We start from the raw sequence: 20,403 nt of genomic DNA, 5'->3' as shown, positions 1-20,403 counted from the left end.
TTTGATGCTTGCCATTATAATTTTTTAGCATATAAAGGGTTTTGGACCTTCGCATCAGCAAAAGAAAAAGGCAAGTTGAAAATGTTACATCAGTAATCTCTTAAAGCCAATTGCAACAAAATTTCAATTCGACTAAGTTTGTCACAAATGAGTAGTATATGCAGTAGAACCTCGTTGATACGTTCCCGCTACATACGATTTCCCAGCACCAACGGTCAAAATCGACAACACAAAAAAATGACCCAGTTGAGTTACACTTATTTTGAGTGGTTCATATGTTCTTGGAAAATACGATCTTTTGGCACCAACATTCAGTATATTGACAAACTGCAATCGTATAATATGTTTTCTGGCTACTAGATCGCAAGTAAATAAAACTCGTGGGATGTGCACGATCGAGAACAGTAGCCACCCGCCGCAGCACCTTCACCGCAATACTCGCCCACCCATCTCACGGGAAAATGTCAGTTTCTCATTCCGATACCACCAAATCTCCTCCCGGGTCGTCGCACAGTGCATTCACAGCTATCGCCGCCAACCCTATTGCCATAAGCATCTTGACCTATCTTACAGTTGAATTTCTTTCTCCATGCCTATTTGTTTCACAGCGCGTGATGCGGCTGGAAGCATACTGCACACTTTTAATAGGTGATAACCCGAATGTGCCGCCGTTCCTTGCCCCGGAGTCTATCGTGACACTCTGATGGGAGTGCTGTTGAACGCAAAAATGCCGGCGCATACTCGCGTTGTGATGTGAGCGTCATCTTTCACTCCGGTGACATCAGGCGCCGCCCACCAGCTCGATTTCATTTCACTTTCCCATTGCCATCTTAAAAACTTGGAGGATGGTTAAGCTTCACCTTTAAAGGCCAACTGCAATGAAATTTCACTCGTGCTAAATTGACTATAAATGGCTACCATATACATACTCTCAAAGTAATCTTGGCAAAGCCACAGGGCTGGTAATTGCCTAATTTTGTTATTAGCTGCTATTAAATAGCGCCTATGCAGACGGAATGTGCACCTGGCGGCAATGTAGTAGTGATGCGGATGTGGCGGATATTGAAGAACCGTGCACAACTGTTGATCTCTCAGTTGCGCCTAGGCAGCCTGGTGCATTGCTCACTCATCATTTGTGAGCTGACGGGCGGCTCTCTCGTCGTCCGTTCCCCTGTTGCGCACGTCATTTGAGCTGTTGTAAGAATGCCGATGCGTTGCATGGCAGTCAGGTGCTTGAATACGCATTTGAACACGAGTGATGGCTGAGCTGTACACAACGCTGGGTAGAGGAAGGCCGAACGCATCTTTCCTGTCCCAGCTTTCTGAGTGGAAGCACGCACTGCGGTGCAGCAGGCAAGTGCAACGCGGTCCAATCAACGCATACAAAGCATGTAAACTTCAGTTGACAAAGCTGCACAAGCTACATTTCAACAGCACAGTCACTTAGCCATCAAGACCTGCTTGGCGAACGCTTTCTCGGGATGACTATACATACTACATGCCACAATAGCGCTCGGAAACCAAAGGTAAGTTGTATTCGAGGGAAATATTCTCGAGCTATCATTTCTTGTAGTGCATCACCTTCAAGATATTTTATGTATCTCTACATCAGGCGCCTCAATGTAGACGAACGAAAGCCTTTCTGAAACCGCGCCAGAAACGAGCAGAAACCGCATGCTGCATTTGTCATGAAGGAGAATACAACGCGGCGGCCATTGTGTAGATGTGGCGGCAAGCCACGCAGGATTGCAATGCTGTAGGAGCGAAATGGGCGAAGCTTTATCACGGCCACAGTCCAGCCTATCTGGCCGTGAGTTTACACGCACTTAGCACCAAGCACTTCTAGCCCGATCGTGCCAAGCCTCAGCTACTTATCATCAGTACAGATCGGTCGACGAGCTCGGCGCTTCCAGCATGCAGGGGTTGGTGAAGTCGGATACGTCATGTCGAAGACACTAAGATCGCTAAAATTTTGCCCCACACTTTAAACATTACCTGCAGCAGTGCAGTGATCAGTTGTTGCCACAGCGCTAGCAGACAAATGCACGGAAGCGCAGGCGCAAGTGCAACACACTGGCTTCCCTGAACCGGAACAGGAAGCTGCTGGTCAGCCAAGCTAGCACGCGATGCACCCTGTTCCAGCTGCTCCTGCGTGCAATAGGACATGTTATATTCCCGCACCAGCCACACTAGACTGTAAAGCGTCCAATTTTCACCGATGTAGCATAACTGCACCACGCGTGGATCATGTCCACGTTAAGCCAGACTATACAGCAGCATTAGCTTGGCCACCCCAATGTGCTCTTCTTTGAGCGGAGGTAGAATTCATCGAGGCTCTGCTGTTGAATGTAAGACAACCAAATAGAGAAAACTGGCTGGATATATCATGCATAGATTCCTGCTTCTCATGCTTTCCGGCAACTGCAGCTTATGCAGCCATAATGTTTACCTGAAAGTGCTGGCAGCGAACGATATGCACAAAGGTGAGCTTCGTGCTTCTTTTTTTGATGGTGTTGCAAGGAATTGAGTGGGCCATGCTGCTCCTACTAATAGTGAATTTGGCAAATCACATCGGCATGCACTGGGGCACTCTGGGGCAACAATGATTGGATAAAACGGCGTAATGATTGGATGAAACAGCCTTGGTGCTCACCGGTGCGATTTGGTGCATTTGCCATAAGGCAGACCTCAAACGGCAGCTGGAAAATGCTATCGCTTTAAAAGGGGTTTGTGTTTGACTTTCCCCATAACAGAATTATGCTTTTTTGTATATTCAAATTACAATCCGACACTTTACAATCTGGCTTTGTGTAAGTCATTCTTTACGATTATTCTGATGCATTTTACTTCGAGAAATTCAATTAGTTTAGTAACGTCTCCGCACTACTCTGAGGACCTGCGTGTTTGGGTATGCATGGTTCAGAATGATTGCTCGTGAAAAGACGGCCAATGCTGGACGCCGATGCCGGATTTTCTGGAATGTTGGGTGCTTAATGCTATTGCGTTAAGAGAAATAGAGAAACTCAATAGAGAACACCAAAACTTGTCTTGGGCTGCGGGAGCCCCACCTACTGAATGCGTGTCAGCGTCTCGTGCTGCAATTATTCACGCAATGCTTTGCATTATGTAGATGGCTGCTATAGTTAGGTCTGTCCAATACTTTAGTTACTTGGGCTCATATGTTTTTCTGGTTGGTACGTTCTTTCTCTCGTATTTTTTCCCAAAATGTGTGAATGAGGTTCTACTGTACAACTGAAGCAATCTTGGCAAAGCTGCAGGAATACAAATTGTATAGTTTCCTTGTTAGCAGCTTTTAAACGGCACCCAAGCAAACAATGCGTGCACCTGATGGTTGTCGCTATGATACAAGTCCCAGCATACCGCAGCAGCCTCAGGTGCTACCTTATTGCTGAGGTCTTGCCGAAGAGGTGTGCATTCTAGGTCACTTGTCACTTCTTTTGAGCAATAATAGCGGCTTGTTTTTTTTCTTCCTCCCCCCCCCCCCCCCAGTTCCGGTAATAAAAACAGCTACTTTTGCTAGCTTTTCATGATACTTCTGCACATATTTCAAACATAAAATTTTGTACAAACGCACCTCTGCATCAAACTATCCTAAACTTGGCTTTTTACAAGATTGAAAATTTCGTGGCAGTTCGCATATAAGGGTGATCGCTTGCTCAAGATGACATGTTCTTGATTTGTGAGTTCATCTTAAATTTGTTGTTTAGTTTGTAGAATATATATTTAGTAAATACTAATTTGCTGATATGCAGTTGCTGTTCAAGTTGCTTATAGAATGTTCTTACAACAACAAAAAAAACTTGCTACACATGCTGCAACACTTCTGTAAAAATATCGGGGTTTGTAGCTTATGCCGGTCTGTGCCATTTGTCAAAAGCACAGGGAGATTGTGAGTTGTTGAGTTTTCATGTTGTACCATTAAAAGGGGTATCACATAGCTTGCTAGAGATGACGCTTGCGACTGTTTGATACCCTAGCAGCTGCCCATTATAACCCCACAAAGCCTAACATATTGTTTTTGCTGCACTGAGTTTGATACCTCAAAATTATTATTTTAGCATGGGAAACTTCCTGTAAAGCCCATAGCAGCATTTTTAATATACTGGAATGAGGCTTGAGTTTCGAATAGTTTAGCAAACCAATTCCAAATAATTGATTACTATGCTAAATAATTCTTTACCGAATATTTTATACCTTTTTTTTTTGTACCAATGTACTTTTCATGGCTAAAAATACAGGTGAACAAGTTCTAGTTTTTCTTGATGTGTAGTGGTGTTTAGGATTTATGTGGTTAAGTAGTATAAATTTTGAAGCAGGCTTCTGACTGGTGTGCTAAACTAAACACCTCTTCCTATTTAACTTGCAGACTCCAACCTTCAGTGCCTGTTGTGGCAGCAGCAGTTGCCATAAACATGGGAATTGTTGTACATTCCTCACTAATTTGTTGTCCAGAAATTTCCCTCATTACACTTGTACCATCAGAAAGACAAAGAATTTAATGGCTTGTACTATGAAACCTCAATGCTCAATTCAAGTACCAATAGATCATCTGTACAACACAATGCAACAAGTATCTAATAAAAGTCAGCTCATCATTAAGCAGTGCTGCAAAGTTCATAGGCTTTGCATAATCATCTGCCCTAGCTAATCAAGCGTGATTTTTTTTTTCTGTTTCAGCCCAGTAGCTATCTCAGAAGCTTCTCAAGCTTTAGTACAGACACCGAGAGCAAGAGAAGATAATGAGCCCGAGCAGCACTTGCTGACGGTTGATCCTCTAGTTGCGAAAGAGCCAGACGACCGTGCAGTAGTGAACAGTCCTCAGAGGAAAGTTAGTCGGAGAATAGCCATTGCATTCCCATACAATGGTTGGACAAGTGACTTGCCTGCTGGTGTGGACAAAGGTGATAACGTCTGTGAACAGCCCAGCGCTGACAGTGCAGAGAGGAAACTTAAGCACCCAAACAATGCTGGCAGCTCCAGCAATACGACAAAGTTTTCGAGTTATCAGGATCAAGGAACAGAAACATGCAATGCCCCTGGAAACCAAAACCAGAGTCGCACCAACGTTCAAGAAAATGAATCTTTAGGGGATCGCACGCCTCGCTTCAATTTGCGAAGAAACAGACCTGGTGTAATTATACCACAGGCAGCAACAGTAAATAAGTTCAAAACCAAATCCCCTAATGTTTCTCAACTAGGAGATAAGAATGCATCAACTGCAGCTGACTTGAAGCAAGCAGGGAGCAAGATAGCCGACAGCAGCAAGCTTAAGTGCAAAAAGATACGCATTCCATCTCCGAGTTCAAGCTCTTCATGTGGTTCTCAGAAAGAGTACGGGTCTAAGCCATTGCCATTAATCTCTAGGGACCTGTGGAGCTCTTCAAGTCATGGGAAACCTTTAAGGAAACCTTTACGGAAACCACGGAAACCTTTAAGCAGCTTAGCAAACCGAGCCTTTCCTGAGCCAGCTTCCTCCTTGAACAGTACCCATGAGCAGTGGTTCATGAGAGAGGTGTTTCCTGAACTAGTCAAGAAAAACAGCGTCTGGGCCAAATTCGAAACACCTTTCATGCAAGATAGCTTCAGATCCTTTCAGAGCCCTCAGACAACCTGCAAGAGCCCACTTGCAGTGCCTGTTGAAGCAAGGCCCAATGGGCCCAATGCTCATCATGAAGGAGCAGCTGAAGAAAAGAACAATCTTTGGTCTGCACAAAAAGGTTTGCGCTCTCAGGGTTCTGAAAGTAACAAGAGAGTTGGGCCAACAAAGAAAAGTGAGATTAAGGCAGCAAGTGCCTTAAAGTGTGGGACTGGTTTACAGCGGGAAAGTGTAGAAGTTGCAAAGAATTTTGAGGAATCGCAAGGCAAAGCAGTTTTACCAGTGACTGGAGATGCGGTACCTGTATGCTGTGAAACTCTGGAAAACCTCGGAGCTGAAAATAAGCCTTCTGAATCGCCAAGAAAGAAGCGGTGTGCATCAAAATCCTCATTAGCAATTGACTCTCGCCTGGAAACTGTAAAACCCAGGATAAATTTTTGGCAGATCCCAGGGAGATCTTTGAACAAAACCACTCGGCACAACAAAAGTCCAATAGCGTTATTGAAAGTTGCTAAAGGAAAAGCACTTCCTGAAGCACCTGCAACTAGTGCAGAGCTCTTGGACAGCACGGGTGAAGAAAATATTTGCTGGATCAAGTCACTTTGGAGGCAGAGAAAATCTGCACTCGTAACTGCTTCAGCACTGAGGGCCAGAAAAGTTCCAAGTAGTTATCCCAACAACAAGGTCTCGAAGCCACCTGTACATGGAAAGAAGAGTGACACACCCATCGAACCACCTAAAGGTGACAGCCCCCTTTTCATAATGTTTATAGCATTTAGCCATGCTACTAGTGCAAGTGACCTCAGGCAGTAGGTTTCACACTGCATGACATTGGGAACAGGCTTCTCTAAACAGTGAACTCTCTTTTATAATTGTTACAGGTTTGCCGTGCTCATTGTTCATGGTCAAATCAGCTTATGGCACTTGATTGGGTCAGCATCAATTTTTAAAATTTTATCACGTGCTGCGGACCAAAAACGGTCCAAGCAGGAGAGGCAGAATACAAAAAGGACAAAAAATTTCGACCTTCAAAAAAAGCATGCATATTGACACACACACTAAACATAGATGATGCATGCTCATACAAAACTGAACGAGATATTGCACGCACTATAAAAAGCCATAAAAGAAGAGAAGCAATGTGCAACGTTAACAACATAGTACATCACAGACGATGCATTCTGATGGTCCAAATCACTCATAGGGGCAAGGAGGGGAGAATCATGCTGCAATGCATTCGAATCTGTGATTGTATTGGGGAAAAATAAATACCTCTAAACATTTGTGCGAGCAAAAATAGGTTAAATAAAGTGTTAAATGATTGTTACATATTCTTGGGGAATGCCTAGTTTCGAAAAATATAAGCGGCTAAGAAACTCAATTCCAGCAATTCTTCAGCGTTCTTTTAAGCATTCCGGCTTTGCTACCTGCAACATAGCAGACAGAGTCCCGTTGTTTATAGCAGTTATATATATATATAAGACGAGCTGCTAATCTTAGAATTTTTTTCTATTTTTTCTATATCTACCATTGTGTGAGGGTCCCCTACAGTATTTGCATACTCTAGAGAAGGTCTTACTATGGCTTTGTACACCTCGTATCTTAGTTGGTTTGATGATATTCTTAATTTGTGTTTTAGGAAGCCTTATCTTTTACGAGCTGAAGAGCATATGTCGTCAATGTGCACGGTCCGTTTAAGCCTGGACGTAATCATAATCCCTAAATACTTATATTCCTCTACTTGTTTGATCACTTTACCATTGATGTTATACGAAAACACCAGTTTGTTTCTTTTATTAGTAAGACACATCTGTACTGTTTTTCTAAAATTAATGATCTTATCCCACTTAGCACACTATTCTGCTAGTTATATTATATTCACGTTCAACACAAGTTGGTCAGAAACAGAATTTATGGTTTTAAAAATGACACAGTCATCGACAAATGATTTAACTGAAACACTTGATTTGACCGTGTCTACCATATTGATACAGATGTTGAACAAGACTAGTCCTATTACAGATACTTGGGGCACTCTTGAGCAAACATCTAAATTTCGAGAGTACAATCCCTCTATATCTACATATTGTTTTCTATTAGCTAAATAAGATATAACCCAGTTACTTATTTCGGAAGGTATACCAATTGTTTTCATCTTCAGGATTAGTTTATTGTGAGACACCATGTCAAAAGCTTTGGAGAGGTCCAAAAATAATATATCCACCTGACCATTCATATTGAAAACTTTAGCGAATTCATTAATGGTATCTATTAACTGTGTTACTAGAAAAGCTTCGTCGGAACCCATGCTGTGCATTATGTGTGATATTGTGTTTATCCAAAAAGTTACTTAAATATTTCACCAGAATATGCTCCAACACCTTGTAACAAATACATGTAAGGGAAATTGGTTAATAATTATTTATTTCTGCCGGGCTACGCTTCTTAAAAACCGGAACACAAGCCAGGAGCCAATCTGTCAGTACTTTACCAGTTTTTAAGGACTTATTAAATATTATGAGAAGAAATCTGCCTATCAGCTGTGCATATCTCTTAAGAAAAATAGCCGAAATTTTATCTGGACCTGTTGACTTCATTGTGTCTAACCATAAGAACAGTTCAACTACACCCTCCAAGGATATGGACAGACTGCTTGATCCATCTGTTGTAAAAGTGACGTCACAATCGTTGTCAGCTTTGAAAACATGCTTTGAAAGTGATAATTAAACATTTGAGCTATTTGCCTGCTGTCTGTAATAAGTGTTGCCCAGCGCCACCTGCTCGATTCATTGATGGCCTTTGTGCCCCAAGAACTGCCAGAATTTTAGTGGCCTTTCTCATGCAAAACGCCCAATTGTTTCAGTGAAATAATGTTCTCGGGACTCTTGCATTTCGTACTCAAAGGTAGTTTTTAGTTCTTTAAGCACCTTGTCATCAGCATACTTTAATTCTCTGCAATGCTTTAGCCTACGGTTCATGAGGAGCAGCTCTCTGATGATCCGAGGGCTCCGTTGACCAACCTTTTTTAGTCTGTCTGGAATAACGTTTTCTATACAGTGGTGACACCACGATTTAAACTTGGGCCATAATATGTCAATGTCATCATCACATAAAGAGATAAGACGGTCCTCTAAATAAAGTGCAATTTTAACATCATCCGCAGTAGAATAATCTTTTACAACCACAGGTTTCGGTTTATAATAGCCTGCCCTTCGTGGGAAGATACAAGTAAAATAAATAAGATTGTGATCTGAAATTTCGTTGTGAACCTGCGTTACATGAACCTGAATGTGGTTTGCGCAAAATAAAAGGTCTAAAATTGAAGAAGCAGAATCTGTTACATGTGTTGGGACAAGGACCATTTGGTTAAGGTTATATGCAAGCATTATGTCAAACAACACTTCAGAACTGTGGAGATCAACTGAACCAGACTTCATTTCCACCCAGTTATCGTAGAGTTCTAACAAAAATTATGGTGTGGATCCAGGTGACCTGCAAACTCCACAATAATGACAGCGTTTCCACTGAATTCGACTTTGCAAAAAAACACTTTCGTTACCATTATCAATTTCTGGCAACACAAAGGATGGAAGTCCACATTTTACAAGAGTTGCATTGCCGTTTCCTTTTGTTTCGCTATCTTTTCGATAACAACAATATGAAAGTGGGAATACGCAGCTATCTGGGATATTAGCATGAAGCCACGTTTCTGTCATGGCGGCTATTATGTGACGGTCATACGACAGCAAAATGCATTCCAGCCATTCTGGTTTATTGTACACACACTGTATAGCACGATATGAGATTTTGATATTGACTATTGTTGTGATCTGCCATGTTAATAATAAAATCTCCACATAATATCACCTTGTTACCTGTATGTATTTTCAAGATTTGCCATGGTTCTTTCAAGTTTATCCAAGAATGGCTGAAGATTTTAGTCTGGTAGGCTCTATGTCACGCCAGTTATAAGCTTGTGTTCGAGTTCAACAAAAAGCATCTCGTAGTCACCAGTTCTTGTCTCTGTGACATCCAGTTTCTTATATTTTAGTTCCAATGACAGCTACAGTGCCTTACCACCACCTCTAGATTTAGCCATTTTTGGGAGGGACAAAATTGTAATTTGTTGCGTTTAAAAATTCGCTTCCCTTTACCCAGTTTCTGATAGAGCTATGATGTTGCAGTGACATTTAAGCCGCACCAATAAGGACAATAATGAATCATGATTTCTGTGCAAGCTTCTGATGTTACAATGCAGTATATGAAGCTGGTGCAATTGTTCGTGGGGTGAAATACACATAATAAATGTAACGTCAGATGCCACACGTGCACTTCAGTCACACAATTTTTGTAAGGTCATCTATTATTGCAATGTGAATAGCTCAAATTTTCTGCCCTCCTTCCGGGAATTTTAGGCTGAGCGGCCTACACAAATTTCCAGTTCTTTTTTGCTATAGGCACACCTAGCAGAGCTTTCTTTTTAGGACAAAAGTGCTCATTGATGAACAGTGCATCACTTTCAGAGAATCCTATTTCATTGGCCACGAAACACTTCGTCTTTGCGGCAATTAACAGGGTGTCACGCTTTGTTCGTGATGTGAACCTCACAATGACGTTGCTTTTGTTTTTTTTCTCTTGTTAGCACATGATAAACGTCAATGTCTGATGATACAATACTGACCCCTATTTCGTCTTCAATTTTTTTAACAACTTCCACCAGTGATTCGTTCTGGCTCTGTGCGATTCCCTTTATCTCCACATTATTTTTCTTTGTGTATTGCTTTAGTTCAGGAAGTTCTTTCTGTGTGCTGGCCAGCGACTGTGCCAATTGTTCCTTTTCTGCATTTAAAGCAGCATGCTCTCGTTTTAAATCATCCAGTTCCTATTCAGTTGCCCGTATTTCCTCAAAAGGTTCATTCATATGCATGACACTGTTTCATATCATCAAATTCTTTTTTTAATTTCACGTTCATGTCAGTGAAATGCTTGAACAGCTCTTTGATAGCAAGCGATCCGAGTTTTTCAGTTAGGATGGGGGGAAAACAAAAATTGAAGACGAGGCACCCACGTATATAGCTTGCCAGCCCAGTGGATGCTGCTCAACATGGCGGTTGATTCCTTACAGAACCCGGCAGGCTGGATTCTTCTGATGACAGTCACCGATGTATGCACATGTTGCTCCTTGGACTGTTGGCTCTGCAAAATATTGTAGATACAGTTAGGGCTTGCTTCGATGCGCTTTCACCCAGATCACTCGCTGTAATGGGACGCTGAAGACGAGGCACCCGCTTATATAGCTTGCCAGGCCAGTGGACGCTTCTCCGCACAGGCGCTTGAGTTGACTCATCACGGCAGTTGATTTCTTGCTGAACCTGGCAGGCTTCATTCTTCTCGTGACAGTCACCAGTGTATGCACATGTTGCTATTCGGACTGCTGGCGCTGCAAAATATTGTAGATATGGTTAAAGCTTCCTTCGATACGCGTTCACTCAGATCGCTCGCGGTAATAGCTGTTACAGGCTTGTGATATCCAGGGAAAACACGGGGAATGCGGGGGATGGAAATTCAAGACGATGAACGAAGCGAGAACAAGGTGAAAGCTGGAGCCAATGTTTCGACAAGTGGACTTGTCTTCTTCAAGGCAACGTATGCTTTCCTTGCCACAGTATATATAGGTGGAGTTCTTCTAAAGGGGAGAGGATGTAAGGTGGCTGGGTGCAGCGACGAGGGAAGTTGTGTTAGCGTGTTGAATCAAATTGAGAATAAAGGAATGCTGTGCACAAGACTAGGGCAGCCACCACCTGTCTGTCAACCACGTGTCAACACACGAGTGTGAGCCGGCATGTCATCGGCGTCTGACACACCCGCTGAAAAAAAAAGAGAGAAAGAGGAAAGAAAAAAAGGGGGGAGGGGGGCTTGTGATATGAATTTTTTGTTTCGAAGTTTCAGAGTAGCAAGCTTTGTTTCAGTTTCTTAAAGGGACACTGCATAAAAGAATTATTTCAGCTGTGTTAGTAAATTATCCTTCTGCAATACCAAAAAAAGCCACGCTTATCATGAGAAGTCACTCGGTCAGCCAGAAAGGACACAAAAATGAGACTGGCGGCTATATCGCCTTGAAGTTCCCACATCTGCTTGCCATGACTTCATGGATTCAGCGAAAATTTCAGCTTCAGTTATGTGAATGTTACATTACATGAATAAACTTCATGAACATTTTCGTTGGTATGTGGTGCAGAGCATTCTTGCTGCGACTGTAGACAAGAGTGCCTGTTCACAACATCTACACAGAAAAAGTCTGCAAATTTTTGTAATAAACTCAGCATTTCAGCAATAAAACTTCTTTTTTTGTTGTTTCAGCTGCCATATTTTTAAACTTAAGGTTTACAAGTCTACTGAAGTGTAGTGTCAGTTTATTGCGCTGTTCATTTAATTTGGCCACATGCAGGGCACAAATTTATAGACAGGGACATTTCTCATACTTGAGCAGTAGTTGGAACTGCTATTATAATGTTAGCTGCTTGTGCTAAGTGTGCTGTACAAGTCGGAGCATAAATGACCCATGTTGCTATTCTCTACAAGGCAAAAAGAAACTGGGGATATTGTTCTTTGCCTCCTTAGTTTGTGGCACAATTTATTTCACCGCTGCTGTCTTGTTTTCAGGCGGTCTTCAACAGGAAGCCAAGGATGCCATTGTACAGACGTCTGAGTTGTGTATGGACCAATATTTTTTTACGCACTATAATTACAGTATGATTGATGTGTTTGATGCATGAATATGATATAAATAGCGCTTCCTACTTCATGGCTGCGGTCTTGTTTCAGTTGACGTTCAACAGGAAGTCAAGGATGCCATTGCACAGACATGTAAGTAGTATATTACCAGACTTTTCTTTCTACATATAATTGCAGATTGTAAACTTTCTGTTCTACATTTTATAAGCATTCTTTTATGCTTTAGCTTGTCCAATCTCTCTAGCATCTTTTTTCCTGTTCCCCTTCGTGCAGGGTAGCAAATGATACCTTTTTTTGTTTGTTTGGTAAACCTTCCTCTTTTCCCTCTGTTTCTCTCTCTCTTTCAACCCTTGTGTGCAGTTATCAAATTTTAAGATTACAACATAGGTAATTGTAGGCCCCCCTTTTTTTCTACACTTTTAAGCTAGCTTTTCTGCAAGGCTGTTTTCCAAGCTAATGGCAGCTAGTCTGTGTTGCAGTCAGCGTATGTGGGCAGCTTGCATATTTTATGAAATGTAAAATGTAGGTGTGGATCTCGTGATGAAACCACATGCAACAGGCAAGCCACAGTATCTGTACTTTGCACTTCATCTTCATTTGAGCAATGCCTGATGTTGCTTATCTTATTTTGTTGTAGTGCAAGCAGCACAAGAACAACAGAAAGGCACATCTGACACACACACACACACAGTGCTTAACAAACAGGCACACATAAACAAACACTTGCTAAAGCCTGCTGTTGTGGAAGCACTGCCTGTCGTAAAAATAAGGTCTGCCATACCAACAAGCCCCTATAGCTATCCTCATCGACTGGTGCTGCTGTTAGCTGCGCAAACATGCAATGCAGGGAAGCACACTACTGAATTGCATAATTACTATAGGGCTACAGTGGATCAATGCCTCTGGCATTTAAGGCCAAGCATCAGGTTCTGGGTTCGATTTTCAGTCTAAGTATACTTGCCTACCTAGTACATGCGTAGGTATTGTTGCCAACAAAGTTGATTTCACTGTTGCTTGCATAGGTGTACATAAATGATTATGAAATGGAATGCTGCCTGCATTGTTACTGTACCATTACCAGCACGCTGGCTGATCTTACATCTGTAACTGTACAGAATAGTGCTTTTTACTTGTAAACCATAAACACATTTGAATTTTATGCATCAAAGCTTTTGCAGCTTGCTACCACCTTTGGTCACCGTTCAGTTAGATGATGTGCTCTCCATAATTCATGTACCAGGCATGTAAGGTAGTTGAGGACATGGCTTTGAATTGCTTTAGACATTAACATTCTCGTTCTATCTGTCTAAGCGCTTAACATCGCCCACACCAACCCTTCTTTCACCTATTTAGCACGTTTATTCCAGGGTATCAGATTTTGTTCTGACACTGGAAATGAAGCGGCACTTTCCCCTAGTTGCCTTGCACACCCGACCACAGCGACTTGGAGATCACCGCCTTGTTGAATGTCGTGAAATGGTTTGTTTTCTGAGTGAGACAAGAGTTTGTGGCAAATTATAATCTGTGGCAAAGAATTAAGTGCTACTAGTGGTCAGATGTCATTCCTGCAGTTGAATTTCTCCATCCGCCAGGTGGAGGTCATGATGAGTCATAGTGAGAACCCCGAAAACCCGATGATGGCAACTGACAATCAGCTTCAGCTGGCGGAATCAAAAATCAAGGTTCCTGTGCATGATTTTATTAAGCTTCTCTCCTAATGGATTTGCTTGAGCCCACAGTGCCTGCGACACCCAAGAACATCTGGTTGCGAACTTCAGCATCCACGTCACCATCAATATGGCATACTAGCTCCGACTATACCTGTACCCCACTATGTATGGCAGGCATCACTGAGAGAAAGATTGACACACAGGCACACAATGACAAACACTTGCTAAAGCCTGCTGTTGTGGAAGAACTGCCTATCATCAACATGCACTATTTGATCTGCATGTATTGATATTACCGGAGCCAGATTTAGTCAGTAATTGAGACTGAAGACGGCATTATTTAGCAGTCTTATAGAAAAGCAGCAATAGAAACACTAAAAAGTATTCGGAATGAGTGTACCAAATCTCATGTGAAATATAGATACTATTCCTAAAGTTGTCATAATATCTTCTAATACCTCGTGCACCTGATATATCAATTAACTTGTAAAAATAACTGGTTTTACTTGTTTTTCAGGCTTCTCACAGAGCACTTTTCTGCTGTGCTTGATCTGCATATTTTAACAAGGAATATTTCTTGCAGCATTCATGTGCATGATTGGAAAGAGCATCAACTTGAGCAAAACAGGAAAGAAGTGCTTGCGTGAAGGTGAGTGATGATAGTTTCACCTAAGTGCTGCAGGCATTAGCTGATTATTCATTCATACCTGCCAACTCTCTCAAATTGTTAGTAAAGTTTAGGAATTTGTGCTCGCTTTATGATTTTACAAGTGTTGTGTCGGGTGAAATGCGAAAACACCCATGTACTTAGATTTAGGTGCACGTTAAAGAACCCCAGGCGGTCAAAATTTCCGGAGTCCTCCACTACGGCGTGCCTCATAATCAGAAAGTGGTTTTGGCATGTTAAACCCCATAATTTAATTTTTTTTTTTCAAGTGTTGTGTCAAGCTTTACAAAAGAAAAATTAACTGTTAGCAAAAAAAATTCCGCTCGTATGTCTCCTCACCTTCTGTGAAATTCTTCTGACAGTGAAAGGATGCGAGAGAAATACTTGCTGTGAGCACACTTATGAAGGTAAGCTCCCAAAGCAGCTAAAATCAGCCGCAGCAAAGTCGCTGGAAAAGTTGCTTATCTAAATTCAATGTATAGCCTGCCAGTCTCTGCTGTTTGTAGTTTGTGGGTGCTTGTAGGCTCAGGGTAGGCTTTAAAAACTGCTATGCTCTCCTTCTGCCTCTGCCTCCCCCCCCCCCCCCTTGTCGGTGTTGTGCCCATAAGATTTTACAAATATTAAAGTTTATTTGGTAACCATGTTCCCACTAGTAAAATCAGCTACCAACTTTCGCATTTTAAATATAGATGACAGTGTGCTCACGAACCTTACCCACACCCTATGTTATAACAAGAAAAATGTAGCATGGCTCCGATTCTGCCAATCAGAAAAAAACAAAAGGGTGAAACCTGCTGTGTTCACCTTACGGAAAGGAAATTTATTTACACTTAATATCTATCGTTCTCGTATCACTCTTTATCGCTTTGGGCACATCATCCCTGTCCATTACATTTTATATAGTGAATGCTATGGTGGGCAGTCCACTTTGCTAGTTTTGTAATAATTTTTTTAATGTCAACAAGAGCCAGTGTCAAAAACACGATATGAATCTGTTCCCACTAGCTCAGCGTGGAAAATAACTTCTCTGTGAATTAGCTTTCACTAGTGAAAGTAGTGTGCTGTACGATAATTGCTCATTGTGAACCAGCATATTTAAAGCAAGGCCTGTCTTGTTTACCGCAACAGTGTTTGGCGTAAGTGCATTTCTCACCAAATAGATGACTTGTATATCACTGAATGCTGACCGACGGTGCATTGCTAGTAAGCACACCTCTGTTCTGCATAACGAAATAAGAAATTGTGGCTTAAAGCCTGTACATATATTGTCAGTCTATAAGTATCTCTAAAACAAACGGACCTCTTAATGAAATAGCACATGTTATTCACTGAATTCTTTGATTTCTTCGATTTCTTCTGTTTGTGCAACCCTACTCTTGGCCAGTCCCCCGTAATCTTCCTGTGCCACTGCTACACAAGGGAAGAAGCGTGAGATCTGTGGCATACTCTGCGTACTATTCTCCTCACCATTTGCATGTCGACAAGCTTCGTGCATCACCTTTATCCTGGTGACATAACTGCGTAGACGTCTTGCACAGTGCATCCGCCTCATATGGTGTTTGCATTTGAGTATAGCTCGGGAACGGTTTACTAGTGCGTAAATATAAAAATTACATAAGATTAAACTTGTCATCTGTGGGGCGCATGAATGTAAACGTTGCATGAGATTACACATTGTTAGACGTGTGTGAATATTCGGAACTTTCAAATGAAGAATTGGATGTTGTCCTATGCAATTCGGTCATCAAATTGAACACTCGCTATTCGAAAATACCAATAGTATTCTTTAAATACTCTTTAAATACTTTACGCCATCGACTGTACACAATAAAAGATGAAATTGAAGCAAAAATGCAATATTTTCTTTTCCCTCCCACAGTAGGTGTAATGTGCTAGAGCACGCTGCATTGCTGAGTTAGCCAGGCTTTTTTTTTTTTTTTTTTTTGCTGAATACAATCACTCACAAAAAAACGTATAGGCACTGAATTCGGCAGTGACCGTTTTTTGGCACTACATATATATATATATATATAGATGCAACACATGTGTCCTCCCATCCGAATAAATCAGAATACATTTGATAGCAGCATACTTTCTACAGTAGTGACACCATCTGCCACAATTCATGCAATAGAAGTGCTTCTTGTGTTAGAGCGCAGCTCTTAGGCGCCCGTTCCTGCGTTGAGCGTCGGCGTGCCTTTGTGTGCCTCAGTGTTGTACCTCATAACCGAGCGAACGAGCACAGCAAAAGATGAAAACGAACACAGAGCACAGTGGGAAATGAAAGAAGAGAGTGTGAGGAGGAAAGTGGAGGAGGCTACAATGAGATGGAAAGCGAAGGAGGAGCAGAGGGGAGAGAGCCTGCGCATGCGCTGAGTTGCCGGCAACCACAGGAGCCGCAGTCGCTTGGGCAATCTCATCTGCGCTTCCGAGAGGGGGCCGGAGTTGCGTGAGGTGAGGAGGCCTATGTTAGTCCGCAGTGTCAGCTGCTGAGGTCAATCCGTGGTACCAGCAACTGTGACGAGGATCACTGCTCCTGCTGGGGGCGATGGCTAGCAGCTATGAGTAAGGCTCGATGTGACGCTCCCTTGGGCGTTGTTGCTGCTGACACTGGTGACACGATTTCCCCGCGACGAAGGGCTACTCTCATCCTTGGTAGAATGAAAGCATGAGAAGCAAAGCGTAGTGCCATACAAGATGGGCTGTGTGACAACAATGGCCACGATAGGGTGCCAGAGTAGCACGCATCGTATGTATGGAAACGAAGCACTGTAATAGCGTGGGTCTGTCTGTGGCAGTTGCTGTAAATCACGCCCATGCGTAATCCATGTGCTGCCTATCTCGCGATCTCCCAATTAGCGAGGCAGTCCTGCCTTACTTCACTCCGTTTGCAATGTGCCTCACAAGACAGATTTTCCGTGCCAGCTATGCTACTCACAGCATTCTCTTCCTAATATAAACGGTGTACTTATATAATCACAATACAAAATATTGACAGGCAAAATGAAAACACGTATAGAGCCATGCTCAAATTTCGCATTAGGGAGTGTCATAATCGTCAGCGAATTTTTTCATTCTGTCATCACTGCAGACAATGCGCATGTCTGGTCTCGACAGTGTGCACAGATGATAATTGGTCCACAGGCTTACCCTTATAAACTTTTATTACCTTTATTGTCTACCTTTGTATTGTGATTTGAAAATAAATACTTCTCATATTCGCATATTCTCCCAATAGCCCTCTGTTTGCGAACATTCTACTTAGTTGTTCCTAATGCTTCCTTTATGCTCTTAATAATACATGCTGTATAATGTGCAGTGTAATCACAAAAGCTCTGTTGTTGTGAATACCAGGATGTTAAAATTGTTTGATCTTAATGGTGAGAGGACTGTACATTATTTGCAAACTATTCAAAAAATATCTAATTCAATTCGCTTCTGGCACTATTCAATTCGTATTCGTTTGTCTTGAAAACTGCTATTCACACACCCCTACACATTGCATAGGATGAAAATAAAGACGATTGTGTGCATCACAATTAATTATAGCATTTAATTAGCTGTTTCACGTAACTGTTGCTTCACATAGATTCTAACATTTGCATTGTTTGGTGAGAGCGCGTCTTCAACACATCCACTATCCAAAGCACTGCCAAGGCAGACACGCACCTTTTATGATCTTGTGGAGTCACTGTTTGGGTTAGGCATTTCTGTTACTAACCAGTCAAGTTTGAATTATCTGGCACGGGCCGATTTCGTGGTCAAAATAAATCTTGGCCTATAGACATCTGTGGGTGCTGGCCGGGACCTTCATTCCAAGTTGAATAAGTGGAAGTCTACTGTATTTAGAACATATGCTTACGGCTGTATACTTTACGTGTCATGCTGCATATGTTCATTAAAGGGGCAATGATACGGTCATCTGACCATTCTCAGTTTATTATTATTGTAACTGAGAGAAAAGGCTCTTTGCATCACTTTTGTGCGTGTGTGGTTAGGCACATAAAAAAACTGGGCTCTGAATGCACATTCCAATTAGAAATTTCATGTGAAACCACTGCCTCCATGCTCCTCCTATTGCCCGCAACCGCCATTTTGGCATGGACTCCGTGATGTAAGGAAATCCTGGGCCACTGCTGTTCATTGACTTGCAGTGAAAAGCAGCAGCAGACCGCCGAGACGCACGTTGAAAAACTAAACAACACATGGATGCCATGCCTTATTTCCAGCTTTTACAATTGCTTCCAGTGCTTGCAGAACATAGCACAATCTTTGGGAGTGGGTTCCGTTACCCATGGGAGAGCTGTTTACAGAGGTCCATTTGACTTTCTCACTACTCAGTGTTGCCAGACTACTGGACAGTTCAGCTGCGATGTAAAAGAATTTAAATATATAGTATCTACCACACTGAACATGCTCTAATTTTGCCAGCTTGCTGTGGGATATGTACAGTTCAATGTGCAGTGCATAATTTAACCTCAGAAATATGGTGTCATGGCCTCTTTAAGGAATGTTAAAGGCTGTTCAGCACCCATTTAGGAGATCCCTCTGCATCGTTTCAAGTGGTGACAGCATACGTCTTATGAGAAATTAAGTGTTTGCAGCGGCATCAAAGTTTTTTTTTTTTTTTTTTGCTTCATTTGTCCTGGCAGTGGTTGGGCAGGGGTCAAGGCAGTGGTCGTCACATTCAAGGACGTGCGGTAGCTTCTTAGCTTCTATGGAAAGTGTCACAAGTGTTCTCTGTCCAATTAGCTAAAGAAACACAGCGTGCCCTAGTGGTGTGCAGCTGTGTTCTGATTGAGCAAGTACTGTAGCGTGTGTACTCCTGCCTCTTCTGCCCAGCTGTTCTCGCAGATGGTGGCACATCCCGCTGGTTAACTAGTAAATGAGAGAAGCTCTCTTGTGTTTCATGAGCATCTGTCTTAATTTGTGCAGGACTTCACATCAAGGAGGAGGAAGTAAAGTTCATGGACTTGTCCGCGAAACAAGCGCTTGGCAATGGCGCTATTACCTTCGGCCACTATTTTTCTACTGACACTACTACCTTCGGTGTTATGAGACTAGACCCAAGTTGTGAAAAGGCACTGTCTGCGAACAATCACCATGACATGGTTAGTACCAGCATGTGCAGTCTTTTCCTTTCTTTCTTGCTAGCATTACTGACAAGCTGTCATTTTTTTTTTATTGCTCCCTTACGTTTCAGTTAAATGTTCACTTGTTTTGCAATAATACACTTGTCATCGTCTTTCACATCTTAAGAAAGGGCAAACAAGAACCTGTGTAATTAGAAGTAAGTTTTGCAGCCAGGAAGACGTCATTTGCACTGAGCAGTGTTGACTGCGTTATGAGTTGCCCAAGGCATGGAGTGATTGAGATCATAGCCCCATACAGTAATTACCAGCACTTTAAGAAAAACAGTGTATTTTTCTACATGCAGTGTTCTTTTGTTACTCCTCCTCATGTGTGGTACACTCATTTCAATATTGAAATGCACTTCACTTCCAGATGCTTGTTCAAATTGTAAGCTATGCAGGGGTGGTATAGCTGTGCCAAAGTGCTCTATTTGCAACTTGCAGTGCTAAAACTGCAAAAATGCCTTGAAATGCACCCAAGCTGCTTCAAAACACTAAGTGCGACCACCAAGCGTTTGAGTTTAGGCAGGTCTGTGAGGAAAGTGGCAGCTTGGTAAACAGCTTGGGTTTTGTCAACCTCAT

General features: G+C 42.2%; 1 protein-coding gene across 3 annotated transcripts in view; it reads left to right on the top strand.

Moving 5' to 3' along the window:
- LOC126536473 (uncharacterized) overlaps window positions 1-20,403 on the top strand; it is a 37,709-nt gene that overhangs the window by 13,680 nt on the left and 3,626 nt on the right. For all 3 annotated transcript variants that reach the window (XM_055074029.2, XM_055074028.2, XM_055074030.2), the window contains 5 exons: window positions 4,699-6,359; window positions 12,281-12,331; window positions 12,443-12,484; window positions 14,606-14,671; window positions 19,625-19,800. In XM_055074029.2, coding sequence (XP_054930004.1) covers window positions 4,699-6,359; window positions 12,281-12,331; window positions 12,443-12,484; window positions 14,606-14,671; window positions 19,625-19,800 — 1,996 coding nt within the window. The remainder of the gene's footprint in view (window positions 1-4,698; window positions 6,360-12,280; window positions 12,332-12,442; window positions 12,485-14,605; window positions 14,672-19,624; window positions 19,801-20,403) is intronic.

The sequence above is a fragment of the Dermacentor andersoni genome, chromosome 4 (genome assembly GCF_023375885.2).
Source record: "Dermacentor andersoni chromosome 4, qqDerAnde1_hic_scaffold, whole genome shotgun sequence".
NCBI classification, from domain to species: domain Eukaryota; kingdom Metazoa; phylum Arthropoda; class Arachnida; order Ixodida; family Ixodidae; genus Dermacentor; species Dermacentor andersoni.
The sequence above is the reverse complement of the archived record's forward strand: the minus strand, read 5'-3'. Positions and strand labels throughout refer to the sequence as shown.